The sequence below is a fragment of the Asterias amurensis genome, chromosome 12, assembly GCF_032118995.1.
Source record: "Asterias amurensis chromosome 12, ASM3211899v1".
Taxonomy (NCBI): Eukaryota; Metazoa; Echinodermata; class Asteroidea; order Forcipulatida; family Asteriidae; genus Asterias; species Asterias amurensis.
The window spans coordinates 1,930,110-1,950,703 of NC_092659.1; the positions used below are offsets into that span (position 1 = coordinate 1,930,110).

Below are 20,594 nucleotides of genomic sequence, written 5' to 3' on the forward strand. Positions count from 1 at the left end.
ATGCAACGGTGTGCACGTGCATTAACATGCGCATCGTCGCATGAACATGTGTGTACACATAATGCAAGTGCAAACTGTGGAGAAAGTATCCAAATTGTGATATACTATTCATAACGAACAAATTGTATGGCTATGGCTAGCGCAACAAAAGCCATAGCCAGACGATTGACCCCGACTGTTCAAAATGTGTTCATTTTTGTGCCTTTCTGGAGTTTGGTTGGCTCACATGTGAGTATTGGTGGCAGGGACATCACTGCGCTATTTGGGCCATGCAGATAGCACTAGCCCTGACCCTTGGTTTTTTTTTGTGCTTCAACTTTTAGGAGTTGGCTTGGCATGGTTGTGGGATAAAGTTTGGGAATTTTTCTGGTGTTTTTTTTTAACAAAATTCCAAACTTTTGATTTGATTATTAATGAATATTTTACATTAAGCATTCAATTTGGTTGTTATGTCACAAGGATCATCATTTTATTTGCAACCAAATCGGGTTGGCTTCGTTACAAAAATACATTATAAGTTACAAAATAACAGACCTGCATATGTTGAGATACATCAAGTGAGAAGACTGGTCTTTACAATTACCAATAGTGTTCAGTGTCTTACAAAATAACAGACCTGCATATGTTGAGATACATCAAGTGAGAAGACTGGTCTTTACAATTACCAATAGTGTCCAGTGTCTTTAAAGTCCGGACGTTGTTTCTCCCCGAAATCGTTTGCTGATGATTGAGGACGGTATAGGCCCAAAGAAAATCTCTCAAACATGTTGATGTGAAAAGGCATAAGAGTGGATGATAGTGGAGGGTTGAGATCACCTAAGGACAGTGCAGTGAGCCGGGTTGTAAATTTATTAAATGCATAATATTTGGGTTACATTAAAAAAAAAAAAGCAACGTATCAAGACTTTCAAAGGCAGTGGACACTATTGGTAATTACTCAAAATAATTATAAGCATAAAACCTTTCTTGGTGACGAGTAATAGGGAGATGTTGATGGTATAAAACATTGTGAGAAACGGCACCCTCTGAAGTGCCACAGTTTTCGAGAAAGAAGTAATTTTCCACGAATTTGATTTCGAGACCTCAGATTTAGAACTTGAGGTCTCGAAATCAACCATCTAAACGCACACACCTTCGTGTGACAAGGGTGTTCATCCATATCTCGCAAGTTCGAAGACCGATTGAGCTCAAATTTTCACAGGTTCATTATTTAATGCATATGTTGAGATACACCAACTGTGGAGGCTAGTCTTTGACAATTACCAATAGTGTTCACGGCCTTTAACTACAAATATTTTATGAAAGACTGGTAATTTAGTGACAGGATGACTCTACGACTACTACCAACTTTTCAGTTAAATGCATTGCTGTAAAAAATATTTACTCTTTTGTACAAATCATTCTATAGATCAGATCTGCTTTGTTTATACCGTCATCTGTTGGCTAAACCTACTTTCTAAACACAAGTTTTATGTCAGGCACTACCGCGTTAAACATCATGATAAACTCTTAGACCTGTGTGAGATCTAATACTTTGTTGATGGACTTTTACTAAAGCCACTTGTTTGTAACTTTGTACTGAAATGAGATGACAACCCTTATGCGAGGGAGTAGTCTTTGTGCAAGACGTTTCTCGTTTCCCTTTCAGGCACACCGGCCAATTCACTGACAGCGCGCGCACCCGCACCGACTCACCTGACAAGTCCACTCACCGCCCCGGAGAAACTTCCGGGGCGGTGAGTGGACTAAGTCAGGTGAGTCGGTGCGGTTGGTGAATTGGCCGCGGTGTGCGTGAAAGGGAAAAGAGAAACGTCTTGCACCAAGACTATTGAGGGAGTAACACTAGGAATTATACACATTGTGTGAAGGCTCCACTTGTTACACACCCCAAGTCAACATTTTTTACTTGGCCGTGGGAAGTTTGGAAACCTCAGAACCTAGCAAAGGCTGTCAGCAAGACATCTGGAAGCTTATGGCTTCACTTACAACTCTGGGTTTTGATCCCCTCTGATATAGTGGAATGGTCCAGTCTAGAATATCAAGAACTTTGACTCCCCCTGAGCACTGCACTTTGGAGAAAACAGTTTTCTGGAACTAAACAAATAGCGGGATTAAGGATCCATCAAATACTGGCACCCCCGAAGACAGCAAGTTTGTTTTGCAGGGGGAGGGGTGTTAGAAATTTTGGAACCTAGTATAAAATATACAGGCCGTTCCTGTTAGCAAGACATCTGAATGCCTGCTACAAAAAATGGCCCCAATCTATTAGAAGTTAGAACTGGGTAGTTATGTGTGTGTGTAAAATTTTGTGCACAAAGTGTGTGGGTGATAATCTTTCCAACCCCTCAAAATCTGACCCCCCCTCTTATGGTCGGTAGTCCTTTAAAGATTTTTCCGAATAAATTCCATGAGATCTTCGGTGGCCTCAACTCCAGTTGGTGAGGTGAATGGGCTATCTTTGTGACCAAACATGCCGTGGAAGCCTTTCTTGTAGTGTTTCCAAGTGACTTTAACGCCTGCCTCTTCAAGACGTTTAGCATAGATGATGCCATCATCTCGCAGTACATCAAACTGAGCCGTTAAGATGTACGCCTCCGGTAGACCTTGAAGATCTTCTCGCATAAGAGGAGCAAAGTCCGGATTCATAAGACCCGAATGTAGCTCCTCGTACAACGCCTGGTCACCCTCGACCATTGGTGGCGCCGTATATCCACTCTGTTTAAACTCAGCAGGGATATAATCGTGTGAGAGCAACTTTTTGATTTTCGGTGACATCTTGGCTTGTTGAGTTGTGTGCTTGTTTTGTAGCATTGCACTTGTAAGATGTGGTTTGTTGTTAAGGTAGATTACCCAGAACTCAACCATCATATAACCGTCCAGAACTATAGTGGAATAACCGCCATTCTGCTGGTACGACGGAAGCTGAAAGTCAAACGCCTGCAAAGCAGGGTAGATCATCACCTGCAATTTCAGCTTGGGTAACCCCTCATACTTGGGATCAAAGGTCAACCTCTGAGCAACAGCTGCAGCAAGGTTTCCTCCAGCACTGTCACCCATGATAGCAACTCTAGCTGGGTCGACATTGAACTCTTCAAGGCGACGTAAGAAAGCAACTGTAGCTGTTGTACAGTCATCTATGGCAGCGGGGAAAACGTACTTCGGGGCCAAACGGTATCTAAAAGATTTAAAGAAAAGGTCCCTTTATTCATACATGCCGGATTTAGTATTTCATGGGACAGATTTTCAATGAGGAACAACGGCATTGCTCCGATGGTCAAGATGCAGCTGGGTCGGTAGATGTCTGTCGCGGTGACTGCGTCCTGGATCTCCGCGATTCCCGCGACACTGGCTGTATCGCAAGAATGCTGGCCCCGCGAGGCTTCTGCTCTCACGACTTTGGCCCCTGTTAAAAGGCAGCCAACAGCTTTGCAGGAGAGTAGTGATCTCGCGAGAGCAGTGTTCGATCGCGGAAACCTGATAATTACGCCACCCCCGCGACTCGAGTGTCTCACGGAGTCACCGCGATAGACCATTAACGACATTTCTACAAGTCTACTGGATTGGGGAGGGGTATACGTTATAGATTATCAATGAAATTATCAAGAAGACATGCAGTTGCAATATTCTGTGTACTGGTGTACTTCTAGCCAAATATGGTGATCTTGGTTCTTTAAAAAACCTCACAAAATGCTGGTTTTGATTGATTTTCGAACGTTGTTGACAGCTTCAAACTTATCTGTTTCTACTTTTTCACAGTTATGCAAAAATAAATAACTTATAATTATAAACATTTTTGAAAATATGTTCGAAGGTTTGGTGAAAAGCTGTGCAGTAAACTGTACTTACTCAACATTGACGATAACAACACCCAAAGTTCTTGCAAACACTGAGAGTATCGCGTGATGCATGTCTAAAGTTAACAAATAAAAATATAAACAAATTTCAAACAAAAATTTAAAGCTCTAACAAAATAAAAACAAAACAAATTTTCATGAAAATTCGGGAAATAATTAGAGACATTTTTGTTGTGGCTGTCAATGTTCTTCTCTGAAATATTATTATTATTATTTATTTATTTTATTTTTTGTGTACATCAGAGTGACTCATCTTTGCGGGGGTCTTGAATTGAATCGAAGTCTGCTGCCTTCAAGAGTCCCCAAAAGTATCACTTTGCTTTCATGAATAATTTTCAAACAAAATGATTATTGATTTCAAAACTACAGCCGTAGCGAAATACTCACCGATGTGGCCGAGTCGCCAGCCACCACCGTGATAGAAAACGATCGCCGGGCGCTTGGTGGAAATCTGCCCGGTCTTTTGATCATCAAATACCCGCACGAGTACCCCGTCAAACTCGGTGTTTGTGTAGGGAACGTTTGGACCCTTCTCACGCATACCAGGCCGGGAACGCTCGTCGAGATATTTCGCCATTGTCGACGGAAAATAGTCCCCAAGAAAAAACACCTGGAAAGAAATAATTTGATGACCAGTTAAATTTTGTTTTATTTGAAAGCGGGTCACAGTATACGCGTTTTTTTTTTGTTCTTCAAAGTTTGCTAAGATACAGAACTTGATGTGTTACACCAGGGTTTTATAAGTGCTATCATGTACACGAAACACTTTTAGAGACATCTTGCAAGTCTGCCATTTTTTCATAGACAATAAATAAGGTGTGGAGACCCAAATTAAGCGTGGAACCCTTAAAGCGCAGCGCGGCTGTTTTGAGGTCATGTCCACTTTCTTTGTACACGCACCAAGACTGGTCGTCCAATGATCTGCCTCTTTTTGCCTCAGTGAGGGCGCTGTTTCACAGTGTGACGTCATGTGCAAGGGGTCTGATATTTTGTAGAGTTATGGCAATACTCACCACTTTCATAGTGACTGTTAACATCTTGAGTTTCCATGGGTTTTCTAGTCCCTCTGGTACAGGTAGTAGGACGACGTACACAATCACCGCCAGTGCAGACACAAGCACAGACACGAGTAAAATATTTACTATCATGGCGGCTGCACTAGTTTACCTGCAATAGCAAAAGTAAAACGTTATAGCCCTAGGTGTTAACAATAAGAGGCTGATCATTCCGCGAATGATGTGTACTTTTTATGAAAATGTTGACACGTGTCGTGGCAAAACGGTTAAAGGCAGTGGACACTATTGGTAATTGTCGAAAACTAGCCTTCACAGTTGGTGCATCTCAACATATGCATAAAATAACAAACCTGTGAAACTTTGAGCTCAATCGGTCATCAAAGTTGCGAGATAATAATGAAAGAAAAAAAAACACCCAAGTCACACGAAATTGTGTGCGTTTAGATGGTTGATTTCGAGACCTCAAGTTCTAAATCTGATGTATCGAAATCAAATTCGTGGAAAATTACTTCTTTCTCGAAAACTAGGGCAATTCAGAGGGAGCCGTTTCTCACAATGTTTTATACCACCAACCTCTCCCCATTACTCGTCACCAAGAAAGGTTTTATGCTAATAATTATTTTGAGTAGTTGCCAATAGTGTCCACTGCCTTTAAATTGTTACCGCTCGCAATTGGTGTGTCCCGGTTGTACATTTTTTTGCCCATTACAATCTAAGTGAAAAGCTGAAACGTAAAAACGATTCTTTTAACAAGTCCTACATTTTTTACATCTATTTTGAATTTTATAACAAACTGAATAAGCCTTCCGACGAAAACTAATCAATTCACATTACCGATAACAAAACACAATTTTACATAGGCCTGTTTATGCACATGAAAGGTCATATTATACAAACCGAGGCCCGCTTCAATAATATTACGCGATCGAATTTTATAATTGTTTCTGATGGTGGTTGTTATGTTCTGAACAGGAGTCGCACCAGAGAAGTGCTGACGTATATTATTATAAGAAATCAAAATCGACAATATATATTTCTGTCCTAAGCCCTAAAAACACAAAGGGTACAAACACTGCAGTCTATACATATGGCTATAGACTTTGTACCGCCACTAACCTGCTGACACTAGAGTGGCGATAATATAGCAGTCGGCATTCAATACAATCCCCAGTAGGTGTGATAGGGGCCTACATGTACATACATGTAAATAGTCTTGATTGGCGTCGTTACATGCACTATATTGGTAGACTCATGGATCCTTCTTCTTGAACAACTCCAATTGTTGTAGTTCCGGGTGTAGTCATAAATAATGGGAATGAATCAATAAACTTACCTTGTATTCAGCTAAAGTAATCGGATTCAGCAAATAGAGCAACCGTATAGGCCGGCGTACCTCTGGTGTCGAGCAAGAGGCGAATTTTGGTCACCCTTTCAGCGCAATGAGTTTGTGTTAGCGGGAAATAATCGAGGGTCATACTTTTCACACAACAGCAGGATCAGTACACAATCATCCACATCATAATATGTAAACAGTCGAGGTATTTTTTTTGCGGGTCAAGGTAGTTGAGTACAATACAAACCTAACAGTGCGCATCGTGTACATGTACATACTGTAAGGGTATGTACAGCCTGCACCTTGCGCTTGTACAATGCAAGCAGCCGGTGTGCATGTACACTGTACATGTCAAAAACTTTAATCATCCTTTACAGGCAATTACACATGTCATGTATTTTTTTAAGTTTTTTTTATAGGTTGTAGCCACGTCCCTCCTCTGTATAGACAGTGAAAAAGAGTGAATTGGAGCAATAAGAAAAACCACACAGCCAATTAAACCAAAAGGGCAAAACGCAACGGTGGTATAGGGATCTGCGGTTGCGGCACATCATGAGCAACATCTGCAAACATTATTCGTTCGTGAACTTTTTGGCACCATGCAAGGTGGAGTCAGTGAGCCTAAAAGTATTTGGCGTTTATGTGCTTCAACTTTTGAGGAGTTTCGATACTATTTAGGTATTATGGAACGGTTGGGAATATTTTCGGGAGTGTTTTTTTCTGGGCGTGATAACGCTAGATACAGATACCTCGTTCCCCACTGGTGTATGATCGATGCGCCATTTACTTTTTGCCCCAGAATGCATTGGTATCGATACGAACCTACAATTACTTCAGACAACAAACGGATAATTATAGTAAATCCTTTTTCCAATAAATTCCTCAATCCAATTTATTTAAATCTTGTGAGGGGCAGGATTTGAACAGATTTTCATTAATGCGTTTGTAACTTCGTTTTGTCTTATTAGAATCTCTGGCTGTTTGGATGAGTTTTGTCCCAGCTGACAACTACTGGTGACAGTTTCACTCTCATGTCCGAGTGGTGTCAGTTTCGCTCTTTTGAGAGTGTCGTTCTGTCTCACTCTTTTTTTTGTGATTTTGGAACGAACTTCACTCTAAATCGAGTTAAAATTTCCCCGTCTGTCACACTAAAGAGTTCTCTGCCATCCGCCATATGGCTCTTGGCAAGAGTGGTCACCAGCGGATAAAACGAGTGGTTTTCACTTGTTTTCATTTTTACGGGAGAAACTTTCTTTTAAACACACATCATTATTTTTCGGAAAAGTGCCTCATCAAAAAATCATGACTTCTTCCACAGCAACGTTTGTGGACTCTAGCAATCTTGATCTACTCTTGACGTGTTGACTGATACTGGCTACAAATTCTCAAATGTGATTTGTAACTCTTTCTTAATAGCTGTTTCTTAACTTCTTGGTGTTTTGGTGATTTGTAGTATTTCGTTTTACTGACTGTTAGGTGCAGTTTAATGTTTTTCTTGTACGTATTTCACTGAGTATACAGGCTGTGAATGATGTTCATTTTGATAAACCATTTCAATTCAATTTAAGTCAGTTCAATATAATAATATAAATTTGTCCCGATTAAAGTCCTTCATAGATTCTTACTGATAAATGTCATGAAATCTTCGCTGGCCTCAAGCCCAGATGGTGAGATGAGTGGGCAAAAGATCTTTGTGACCAAACATGCCGTGGAAGCCTTTCTTGTTGTGTTTCCAAGTGACTTTAACGCCTGCCTCTTCAAGACGTTTAGCATAGATGATGCCATCATCTCGCAGTACATCAAATTGAGCCGTTAAGATGTACGCCTCCGGTAGACCTTGAAGATCTCTCGCATAAGAGGAGCAAAGTCAGGATTCAGAAGACCCGGATGTAGCTCCTCGTACAACGCCTGGTCACCCTCGACCATTGGTGGCGCTGTATATCCACTCTGTTTAAACTCAGCAGGGATATAATCGTGTGAGAACAATTTTTTGATTTTACGGCGACATCTTGGCTTGTTGAGTTGTGTGCGACGAAGATTTTCATGAAATTTATCAGGAAGAAACTATGAAGGACTTTAGTCGGGACAAATGTTATATTATCATATTGAACTGAATCAAAATTAACAAAATGTTTTTTTATTTTTTTATTTTTTTATTTATTTTTATATACATCTTTCTCTTCAGTAGTCCGAACTACATGATTTGTCAAAGTTCAAAATAACCTTTACAAAAAAGTGTACCAAAAGTAAAAAGAAATAACAAATCATCACCAAGATGAAGTTTACAAATGAAGTTACAAATTACATTTTAAGAATTTTGAGAACTTATTGGTCAATAAAAGATAATTCCATAAAAATTGTAAGAGTCCATAATAGTCTGGGAGTAATCAAGGTCTTTGATGAGGTACCTTTCCCTAAAATATAGCCGGTGTTTAAAAGAAAGTTAGTCTCTTTGTGGAAGAGTGAAAAGGCTACTCGTTTTGTCTTCCATTATACCGTAATGAGAGCCACATGGCAAACAACTGTTTTATGAGTGTCAGACGCGGGTACTTTCAAATAAATTTATAGTGGAGTTTGTTCCAATTTCACTCAAAAAGAGTGATACAAATTGACTTTCAATCTAAAAAGAGCGAAACTGACACCACTCGGAAAGAGAGTGAAGTTTTCACTTTTATTAAAGATATAACAAAGATATTGACAAAATAGGGACACCGCCAATAATAGGGCTAGATAGCTCAGTTGGTAGAGCGCCGTCACGTTTAATCCGGAGGTCGTTGGTTCGAATCCCACTCTAGTCAATTCTTTGTTCAACCCCCAAAAATCACTTTTATTAGTTGTCAGCTGCGGGACAAAACTAATTCAAACAGCCAGATGTGGACGTGTGTCGTCTAGTGTTTCAAGTCCCTGGGCACTGTGTGGACCTCTTAGTTCAAAATAATTGCATTGTTTTTTTATAATATAAAAAATATGTTTGCAAAGTTACAATCTACTAAGTATTTATATCCATGTCTATTTGTAGATGCTCTTTGGCGAATGCTATAAAATCTTGGAACATTTTTTCACCGACATTAAAAACAAACGGCCAAGACGGACCGAAAACTCCGTGAAATCCCCCGTCGTAATGAACCCATCGCACCGGTGTTCCCGCGTCTCTGAGCCTCACGGCGTAGAAAGCCCCGTGGTCCCTCACGGCGTCGTACTCCACGGTAGATACGAAGGCAGGCGGTAACCCACTGAAATCAGTCCTCATGAGCGGGAAAATTCTAGGGTCGAGGATCATGTCTTTGAATTTGGTCCATGTATCAATGTCTTCTAGAGCATCTTCGGTGGTAAGTGGTTGAGATGCATAGTCCATCAACATGTCCAATGGCAGCAGAGAATGGTTTACATATTGGAGTTGTGGCGCGTTGCTCAGTCGAAACTCCGCAGAAATGTGTTTGTTTTGGAGCAGGGCTTTTTCAAATCTGTGATCTGAGCGACCGAGTAGATAGAAGCTACAAAACATGGCCGCCTCCCTCCATGTAACTATAGACCCGTCTTGGCCGAAGAGGTGCTCGGAGAGGACCGTGGCAGGCGTGTGGGAGTCCAGGAGTTGCGTGAATGGATAAATCAGAGCGTGAAATGACAAGTCAGGATAGTCCGTGGCGTCGTGTATCGTGTGCGCTACGGCCGCGGCGAGCGTTCCACCAGCGCTGTCTCCGGCGATGCCGATTCGCGAACGGTCTACCATGAATTCGTGGGCGTGGTCTATGAACCATTTGGAGGCGTTGAGTGTGTCGTGGTAAGCGGCTGGGTAGGGATGCTCAGGGGCGAGCCTGTAACTGTAATGTTGAATAAAATGACAACATTTCACAAAATATTAAAATAACTCTTAAAAACCTGTTCATTACAGACTTTCTCAAATCTAGATTTTGTAGAACTCTGGGGCGCCCTATATATGTGGCCCAGTGTACTGTAATGCACGGCCTGTTCAGAGCTAGACTCATAGCCTTTGTTCCTGCTTCAAACTTTCCAACTTTCCAACCTGAGGCTCATGCCTACGGCCAAGTCAAGTTATAAGACTGCAGGCTTACATAGACAATTATTTATTATTTTTTATGGGTTTCAATCCGGCTTAGCTTTAACTGCTGATTTTACCTTAACTAAAAGAGTACATGTATTAGTCAACTTATAGTTACTGAAATACAGTGTTTTGACTTGTGCAACCCACAATCATACGTTAAACCAATGTTTGTATGAGCGAGATTGGCTATCGCAAATTTGCCTCGAAATTGCGTGGTTTTCCTTTTTACTTTGCGTTGACTAACACGGTCGGCCATTTATGGGAGTCAAAGTGACTCCCATAAATGACCGACCGTTTTAGTCGACGAGGTAAAAGGAAAACCGTGCAATTTCGAGGCATGTTTGTGTGGATCATTGTATTCTACTTTTAAAACATCTTGCCAACCAATGTATTTTATAACAAACGGTTACAAACGCTTTTATGGACCAACTCGTCCGATCCAAGGCAACTTGTTCCTTTAAAAAACGACAACGACAACTACAACAACTACAACGCGACAATGTACAACATCAAGAAGTGTATACTTACTCAACTGATACAACGACACAGTCTAGCTCCTCGGCTATCCGTCTTGTGACCATATCATATGAAGCTGAAAAAAGTTTAAATACAAATTTTAATATGAATTTTCATTCCATTTGAGACCAAAAACAGACAAAAATGTTAACTTTTGAGTGAAAGTAATGTATACGTTTCATGAGCAAAATACAGTCGTGAAAAATGTTTAGAACATTCGATTTTAATAATATCAGTCTCAGTCCTTTATACTATGAGCTGACCGGGTCTTTGTAAAAAGCCATATAGCGGCAATTCTTTTTTTTGAGTGAAAGACTGGTACTTTCCCTTTTTTTAGAGTGAAGTTCGTTCCAATTTCACTAAAAACGAGCAAGACTGACACGGACACCAATCGACAACCTTTTCGAGAGAGTACGTATTTTCAGTCCTTTTTGCTCTGAGCCGACCAGTTCTTTTTTATGTTTGAATTGTTCTTTCTGTTCTGTTAGTCTTCCTATGTCCCATCTCCTTTGGAGTTGGTGGATCTTAAAGGTGTTTTCTGTTCTGAACAAACTGGGTCTTTTTGTCGTACAAAAAGTCTATCCTCATTTGTCCTTTAAGCTAAATGGGTCTTTCTATGTCTCATAAGTCATTTCTTTTCTTATTAGTAAATTGGGACTTCGTCATTTCTACTCTTAGCTGACGAAATAGTTTTAGTGTACTTCCCTGATGTTCTTCTAAACGCCATGTGTTTTGTTGAATGTTTTTCTTTGAGCAAGAGATGCAATCATGTAAATTAATTATTAACAATAAATTATTTTGTCTGATGCATTTGATGACTTCAAATCTGTTTAATGAGCTAACACTTACATGCACTCCCAATACAAAATGCACCACCGTGTGTGAACACCAGCGCCGGCCCCAAAGTACCAGGCTTCCGGTTGATTGGTTGGTAAAGTCGAACTTTGACCCCGTTAAAGTGTGTTATAGTTGCCCGGATGTTGGACCCGTCCACTTCAAACGGGTGAGGTTGAACCAAAAAGTCCATCAGGTTTCGAAAATTCCTTATGAAGGGTGAAGATGTCAAGAGAGAAAGGAAATTTGCCTGCAAAATGAGAGAGGGAACAAAATCGATGAAATGTTGTTGAAATCTGTTTGCAATCTTGTTTTCATAGTCTCTAAATTAATAGCCTAGTCCGAGTGACACCCACTTGAACCTCCCCAACAATGGTTCAGGAATGTCGATTGAAACACTCGGGGTTGAAGTACAATTCTTACCCCACCGTGTATGGTTTATCTTTGCGGAGTTCGAGAAGGCAAAGTGTAGTTGATTAGGTGAACCTTTAAACTAGTAACAAAAGGAAACCAAACGATGCCCAAGCCACAGTAATCATCTACAAAGTTGTAGCAAACTGAGATAAAAGTGTGCCTTTTTTAAGATGGCGTTCAAAACACATTTCGATTGTTTGTTCATCAAAAACACAACAATGTTGGGGCGTTCGTTTAGCTTCCCTGGGTCGACCCCGGTGTGTGGTGTTTTTTTTCCAGGACGAACGTGGGTAATTATCTGCACACGTTCGTCCTGAAAAAAAAACACCACACCGGGGTCGACCCAGGGAAGCTAAACGAACGCACCCATAGTTTGTGATAACCCCGTGACCTCTGAGTGATCCCTTCATTTTGTTGACGGTTTAATCAAGTCATTTCTACTCAAGTCAAGTAAACTCAGAAGTCATTTTATTTTTCCAAGTCAAGTCTCCGACTTCGACTCGAGATCGTTGGACTCGAGTCCAAGTCACCGACTCGAGTCGGGTGGTCAGGTTGGTGTAATACTGTCTTACCTCGCCTTCCACCTCTTGAACCCGGGTTCAAATCCTACCGGCCGGACCTAGGAGTGATCATGACTACTCTTCGTTTTAGTTGGCACATAAGAAGTAGTAAATTATTGATTTTGGTTTTTACCCATACACCGATGTGTGTTACTGTTAGCACTGGCTATACAATGAGACAGGAAGACAGTGCTAACACACATCGGTGTATGGGTAAAAACCAATCTTAATATTCTTTATCCCCAATGCAAATTTAACATATTATTGAATAGGTTAATTAGGAATGAATAACTAACGCATCAATTACGATTTCCTTTAATCAATTTGTTTTTAAAAGTTACGAGTTTAATTGAAACTTACAATATCGGTTACCATTCTCTTGCCGCCCACAAAACATCGGTATTTCCAGGGGTTCTCCAAGCCCTCTGGAGTCGGGGAATTAAGGTAGTGAGCTGCGAGTATCGTTCCCAAAAACATCACGATGACCAATGTTGCACCTCTTCCCATGTTGGTTCGGTGCTTCATTCTTTGAGGCGAACCCCTGGGAAAAAAATTAAAAAAACAACCACTGTAGCTGTCTGGAGATTGAAGAATGAAGTCGCGCCATATATTTTTCCGTAAAAGAGGGCAGTGTGTGTACTTTTAAGCCGAGAGAACCCGAAAGTTTTCGAGCCGGTCAAAAAATGTCCGAACCGCTGCAGGGGTTAGTAATTAGGTACTTCACTATCAATTAGGATAAAGTTTAGAGTACACACACACTTGAAAGTGAACTATACACGATTGAACCTCGTCCGTATAATATAACGGTTGCGCAAATCGAGCCATGAATAACGAATTGTGTAGAAAATAAGGGTACCCTTACCTTCTATAACGGAAGTATTTAATTTATTTAAGGAAGTCATAAAAAACGGCAATATTAATATTAATTAGGACTGTGTAAACACAGTGTTTAGAATTCCAACACAAATTTGTCTACCAACTTTTGTATACGTTTATTATCCTAAAACATGTCTAGATTATTGTGTGCCTTTGAATGCTACAAACAAATTGAGCATACTTGTGTCAAAAGTATTGACCATTTAAACATGTTTAAAAATTTGGTACAACATTTGTGTTTGAACTCCAAACATAGTTTTTGACAGTTGTCGCCTAGCCATGCAGTCTTGCCAAATAAGTTGAAATCTTATTCTACATAGGAGGTTGTAGATTACAGATGTTTACTACTTGCATAAACTGCTATTATGACATTGCGTGCATTTACATCAACCGAGAACAATAATATGTACAGTGATAAGTTTTTTTTTACAGAAACAATGATTTTATTAACAATGATGCAATAAACTGTCGTCAGGAGAGTTTTGTTGGAAAATTACTACCCCTATGAAGTTATAACACATCACATTTTGTGTTGCTTAATGGTAAGAAAATGCGTTTTGTAGCATGACGATTTACGTGATTTGTTTCTGACTTTTATTTTAACTACAAAGACATTCCAGAAAGTAGACGAGTTCTTTCTTTTTTTTCGCTTCGAGCGTTTCGTTTTATTATTCCGGGTTTAATCCCACCGGAGCATTATGTGGTTTGGGTTTTCAGTCCCCCCTACTTGACTGCGTGGGGTTTCCCTAGAACTGAAAACTCCTTTTAACAATTGCTAATTCAAAACGCAGTTCGGTCGTTGGACCGCAAATTATTGAAATGTTTTTTAATAAACCATAAACCATAAACAATCATCTTCTATCCATTAGTTATTTTGAGATATGGTGAACACTATAGGAGTGCACTGGTACGCTTTGGTGTCTACAAACAGATTTACCGTAGCACTGTGTCAGCCATTTTATCTCAAAAAGACCAAGTTCGCTTTTCTGAGAGTTCTTGACTTCACAACCATAATACATGAAATAAAATGAATTGAAATTATGATGATGGTGGTGCTGATGATCAGTACATCGAATTACAAGTTTGGGAATAAGTTTCTCCTTACCTATTTTGGTGAATGGAACGGTCACGTTGCCATAGATGTATCATCATTTCCTACGTAAGTCTATGACTAATGTAGTCTCCTCTCCGACTTGTACAAAATGTATTCTTTAATACAATGCTTCATTTGGCAAGCGACAAGAAAACAGTACCACTAGTAGTAGATTTTGATGATGATCACTTTGGAACAGCGTGCTCGAGAACTGACGTACGTTTTACAATATTAAAGTATGGACCCATAGGGTTAGAAGAAAAAAAAAGCAATGCTGTGGTACCATTTTGACCCGATGATGATATCTCTTTCAATAGACTATAAATATATTTAATTTCCATACCATAGTCCATTTTTTGCCCTACAAATACATGAACTAAAGTGAATTGAAATGATAATGATGGTGGTGCTGATGATCAATACATCAAATTACAAGTTTGGGAATTCTTCTTCTTACCTATATTGGTGAATGGAACGGTCACGTTGCCACTTATGTATCATAACTTCCTACGCAAATCCACGTTTTTTTTTGTATTCTCCTCTTCTATAATTTATTCTTTAATCGTGCTATATTTTGACCGGCAAGAAAAAAGTACCATTGAGCAGATTTAATTATTATCACTTTGGAACAGTGTGCTCGAGAACTGACGTACGTTATTTACAATATTAAAGTAAGGACCCATAGGGTCAGAAGAAAAAAATCAAGGTTGTGGTATCATTTTGACCCGATGATGACAGATTATATCTCTTTCAATAAACTATAAATATATTTTATCTACTGTCATACCGTAGTCCATTTTGGCACCTCTGCCAAATATGAAGTTAATTTGGAGACCACGTGACATGGTGCCAATCAAACAAGAGTCGTTTGTGAAAAAGGCAGTTAAAGGGTGTGGTTTTTTTTAAGGTTGCACGGCCCGATATTTGCTGGAAGAAAGCTATTTTTTATGAATACAAAAGTGTTTATAACAAATTACTGACTTGTGCTATTTAAAAACTAAATAACATACGCAAACTTTTGCATTTTTGTACACTGATGGACGTGGGATAATCTCGGGACCACGACAAATTCTGTTTTTATTTTTATTGACTAACTACCTCTTTAAATCGTATAGAGGGATTTTTTCTTGCAATACTTTAAATGAAAGCATAATGGGCCTACAAAAGATGAAACTCTGTTTTCTCCTTATTTACTGGGGTGCAGACCCCCCGGACCCCCTCATCGTGAACTTAGACCCCCCCCCCCCCCCCCCTCATCGTGCATTGTCCGCCATTATTTTATGCTGAGGTCAAACAACACACATGCATAGAGGCGCACATGTACACGCCGCGCAAAACTTTAATTTTTGTTGTTTACTCATAACCCTAACCCTAACCCTAACCCTAACCCTAACCCTGAGCCAATAGACCTTATGCATTGACGTCATCCAGCGGCCATCTTACTGGAAAAACGGTGACGAAACAATCGAAACCCACAGTTTTGTACGCGCGGCGCACAGTATTGGCCAATGAACAACCTCCTTTTGACCTCTGGGTGAGGGCGCCCTACTGAAATGACGTCATGTGCATGTCATGTCAAAGCTTTTCAAGTAGAGGCAAAGGTCTTGGGTTCGAATCCCACCCGAGTTACATGCCTGTGATATTTTTTTCACAAGATTCGGGATACAGTACTACACACATCGGTGTATGAGTAAACAACCAAAATCAATAGAGGCACTTGTTCCTTTTTTATTTATTTTTATTAGCAGAACTTAGAAAATAATAACAAACTTAACTTACAACACTCTGTCTAATAATATAGAATATTTTGTGGGCCAACACAGTTGAATGTGCACGATCTGTTTTCTCCTTTGGTGGTGAATCGATAGTAGCATAGTAGTATTGCTGATGACGATAGTAGTATTTCCACCGGAAAGGTGAGTGTGCTAGTCAGCGTGATGATAGGATTGGCTTCACACAGCTGGGAGAGGAGGCACTGTCCACGGTTGTAGTATTTCACGCTCGAATGAAGAATAGCCAGACAAAGGCACCGTTACATAACTTTGGCCTCGATTGAGAACCAATAACTTTTCAATCTAGTTAACGATGCATAAAACCATGATGTCTCCATTTTATAACAGACGTGTAAACAGTGTGTTAAAGTAGGCCGGCTCACGTAGGATCACACCTTGGACATTGAACACACTGGGTTTACAATCTGATCAAAAGTGCAATAACAGATCAACGAAACTGAGCTGTAAATAATAACACAGCAGACCTCTAAATCACCTTATCAGGCCCATTGTTCTATCTGCTCTATACCCTCAAAAACGTTCATGGTCGTAGGGGTTACTCTATGTTTGAACCAACCCCAGGTCGCGTTAAAAACCATAAAGGCGCATCAAGACTGCTTGCGATAGTCTACTTGTAGACACTTGCTCCCAAATTCGAGGAATAGAATCAGTCAGGCCGGTCAACAGCGTCAACATTCCACTGTCTTATTTTGACCAATCAAGGCAACCAATCATGAAGATCTCAACCTCCAGTTCAAAAAGGTAAGCCAACTTAATTATTTATAAATTTAACTGCATAATTCCTCCCGCTTTGCATTACATTAGTACAATCAAAAACTACTTATACAAACATTCAAACCGTTTGCTCTTTTCGTTCTCGGCAACCACCCATGTCCCACAGGATAACAAGCCAGAGATGGCTTAATGAGCAAAATACTATGGAAAATATTTTGGCTGCAAGCACAATTGTATCTCTGTAAGATTCGCTGCTGATAATATTAACAAAATGTGTCTGAATCAATTAGTAATCAAAATGTTATTTCCCGCCTTTTCAGATCATCGTCAAGCACAACGTTCTTTACATTGCGGACTTTCGTATCCTTTATTATTCTGGCATGGGTCCTCGCCTTTGCGTACTACATGAACTCCCCAACACCAAATGGTATCGTCAACCCCTGGCAATACAAATGTTTTAACGGTGCAAAACGTTTGGTCATCGACATGGTATGCTATAGATCGGGTTTTGTATCATTTCAAATAATATATTCAACTTCCCGAAACATTTCTTTAAACCCCTTTCCAAGTGGAGCATTTTATTGTTTTACCCTGGTTGCAGCATGCCCAGATCAAGTTAAACGTCCTTGATGTCCTAGATTGGATCACATAACTATCTAAGAGGGGATGTCAGTTCCCTTTTTCTCTTTTTTGTGCTGATACCCTTCTAGACCGTTCCACTATTATTATCATTATGCCTGCACTATCATATGTTTCTTAAAACCCATTGTAATTAGGTACATGTTTGAGTTTTTACTCTTTGATGTTTTCTTATATTTCTCTACTACACGTTCTGGACGAATTCTTAGCTTAGGCTTATGTTTAAATTGTAGTTAGTGTACATCTTTGTTTATGTTAAGCGCCGTGAGCAAAAAGATATGTGGGCTTTATAAAGTTTTCAATACTCTTGTTTTTCTCGAAGGCCTCCGTGATCTCCCTCTTCACGTCCTCGCATTATATCATCCCGTTTCGCTCACTCATCGAGAACGCTTTGCCAAAATGTCAACGAGAAGTACCAGGGTCCAACATCCGGTCATCGGTCACGACCTTTGGTGGGGTCAAAGTACGTCTCTACGAGCCAATCGAGAAGCAGCCTGGACTAGGACCGGCGCTGGTGTTTATACACGGAGGCGCTTTCGTTTTGGGAAGTGCCGGTGAGGGAAATAATTTAAATCATAGATTTAAAGGAAAAAAAAAGAGTTGGGGCAGTTTTCTGGGGCGGGGTTCGAACCCGCGACCCCGCACTGTAAAAGTCCTACAATAAACGAACATGTCTCTGAGAAGTTCTTTTTTTTTAAGGATTGTTCCTGAATTATCAGTGCAAATTGACAAGTATTGGATCAGGAAATAGTTTTTTTTAAATATTTATAATGAACGATGGCTACGCGATCAATAACACGATTGACGATTTGTCAGGTCTTCAATACACACAAAAACAGCCTATAGCAAAAGAACAAATTAAAATCCAGAAGAAAAGTCGATTATTTTTAATAGCCCGCGGTGGCACGAATCCTCTTTGAGTTTTGACAAAATTAATGTAAACTTTGAATCTTGACGTGTTTTTTTTTTATAGATATGTTTGATATGATGACGAGGCGGTTTGCAGAAGAGCTGGACAGCGTGGTTGTGTCCATAGAGTAAGTTTTTCAGAGAGAAACGATTTTAAAAGAAGACTAATTTTATTAAAAATTATTTATCTTTAGCGATAAGCCACTTGCGAGTTTACTTTATTTCGTCTGGTTACTACTTAAATTTAAATTCATCCGACTAAAAAAATGTGTTATTTAAAGACAGTTGTAATGCCATTAAACTTTTGTGTAGATGTATTGCAATACGCGTCATTGACCGCCATCTTTGATGTAAAACAATGGACACTATTATGCAAGCGTGTTTGCGCAACGCACGACTCTCAGCCAATGATAGCTCTTCACGCGTGCACGTCATCAAAGATGGCCGCCGGTGATTGCAATCTATTGCAACCTGTGAACAAACCCTGGCACCATTGTTGTGCCATACACGTTAATTCAGATTTGTGTTTTTCGCGGTTAGAGTTTGCTATAATGCACCTTTAGCTACACAACAGCTTGGCCCAAGTCATGTGACATACGTAGACACTGTCCTATTAGTACGAGGAATTCAAATTTTGGCGGGAACTTGTGACTAAGCAATTGTCTTTGTACCCGGTATTGATTCAAATCTAACTTGCAAATGGCATTGGGTGGGGATTGGCGTTAAGCTTTGGGCTAGGCTAGGCTTCTTAGGTAGGCCATGGTTAGAGGTGGGTTTCCTTATCATTGTCTGCAATTGGTTATAGTTACAGATTGGCCCCGGAGCATCCATTCCCAGCTGCATTCGAAGACTGCATAACTGCCTCCAGATGGTTCATGGACCACGCCGAAGACTTCAACGTGGACCGTTCGCGAATCGGCATCGCAGGGGACAGTGCCGGTGGCACACTCACCGCATCGGTGTCTCAAATCTTACACGACGACGGGCGCTATCCAGACTTCGCCTTCCAGGCGCTGATCTACCCACTCACCCAGTTCATTGATAACCATACGCCAGGTTCAATGTTGTCTAAGTCACTGTTTGGAATGGATGGTGCTATAGTCACGTGGCAAGAGGCAGGCGAATTCACGTGTCTTTATTTCTTAGGAAGAGCCGAGCAGCGCGTTGTTGACGCCCTCATCGACAACACGCACACATCAGTAACTTTTAAGCGGGAATCTCCTTTGGCGCAGTACGTCAATCACACCTTACTCCCTCTGGGAATGCAAGACTACGGTGGTTATAAAGCGCCGAATGTCGACGAGCAGAGGGGTGATGATACAGTATGGGAGCAGCTGCAAGAGTTGATTCTGGACCAGCGAGCCAGTCCACTTCTGAGGCCGGACATGAAAGGGCTGCCGCCAACTTTTTTAGCAACTTGTGAATTTGATCCAATTCGAGACCATGGGGTGTTCTATGCACTCAGGCTACGGGAAGCTGGCGTTCCCGTCAGATGGGAGCATTATGATGGAGGTTTCCATGGTGTTCTCGGACCAACATGGCCACTTGTATTCGAGGTTGGGGAGAAAATTTTCCAAGATTTGATAGTCTTCTTTAAAGAGCATCTCAAGATCACAGAAAAGTGATGCATAAAAAAGGTCAAAGTAATTTTGTTTTTATCAATCATACTAATTTAAATGTTTTATTTACACTGTTCATAAAGTAAAATTATCAAAACGACATCAACGTTGTTCTTGTAAAGATCTTATTTTTCTTAGGGAGTCCCACTCCCATTTTTATGTTCCGTTGCCTTTGTATCATATTTTCTTAACTTTTTGGAATGTAAGTCATTTGTTTTTCTCTTTTTACTCTTGATGTTAATGTCTAAATTATTTTAATGTTTCTTTCAATTGAAATTTCTATAATGTGTTTTAATGTTTTAAAACTTGTACAAACCATGTAATTGAGAATGATTTTTATTTTAATAAACAATTTCAAATC

The 20,594-nt window shown here is 40.2% G+C and overlaps 3 protein-coding genes and 1 non-coding gene across 4 annotated transcripts; 2 read left to right on the forward strand and 2 right to left on the reverse strand.

The window, feature by feature from the left end:
- Positions 1-455: 455 nt before the first annotated feature.
- On the reverse strand, positions 456-6,397 carry LOC139945199 (neutral cholesterol ester hydrolase 1-like). The gene is made up of 6 exons (XM_071942493.1): positions 6,204-6,397; positions 4,868-5,021; positions 4,242-4,464; positions 3,847-3,910; positions 617-3,175; positions 456-534 (listed from the first exon to the last, which is right to left on the reverse strand). Exons 2-5 carry the CDS (start codon positions 5,000-5,002, stop codon positions 2,383-2,385), a joined length of 1,215 nt encoding a protein of 404 aa, XP_071798594.1. The 5' UTR covers positions 5,003-5,021; positions 6,204-6,397; the 3' UTR covers positions 456-534; positions 617-2,382.
- Positions 6,398-8,586: 2,189 nt separating this feature from the next.
- LOC139945139 (arylacetamide deacetylase-like) lies at positions 8,587-14,643 on the reverse strand. Its single transcript, XM_071942416.1, has 5 exons — positions 14,572-14,643; positions 12,951-13,131; positions 11,632-11,866; positions 10,795-10,858; positions 8,587-10,024 (listed from the first exon to the last, which is right to left on the reverse strand). The coding sequence occupies exons 1-5, from the start codon at positions 14,616-14,618 to the stop codon at positions 9,193-9,195; spliced, it is 1,359 nt and encodes a 452-aa protein (XP_071798517.1). The 5' UTR covers positions 14,619-14,643; the 3' UTR covers positions 8,587-9,192.
- Trnak-uuu (transfer RNA lysine (anticodon UUU)) lies at positions 8,928-9,001 on the forward strand. The gene has a single exon. It is a non-coding gene; the product is annotated as a tRNA-Lys (tRNA).
- A 1,516-nt stretch (positions 14,644-16,159) lies between the features above and the next one.
- LOC139944772 (neutral cholesterol ester hydrolase 1-like) lies at positions 16,160-20,547 on the forward strand. Its single transcript, XM_071941876.1, has 5 exons — positions 16,160-17,093; positions 17,387-17,555; positions 18,028-18,259; positions 18,679-18,742; positions 19,420-20,547. Exons 1-5 carry the CDS (start codon positions 17,065-17,067, stop codon positions 20,237-20,239), a joined length of 1,314 nt encoding a protein of 437 aa, XP_071797977.1. The 5' UTR covers positions 16,160-17,064; the 3' UTR covers positions 20,240-20,547.
- The last annotated feature ends 47 nt before the right edge of the window (positions 20,548-20,594 follow it).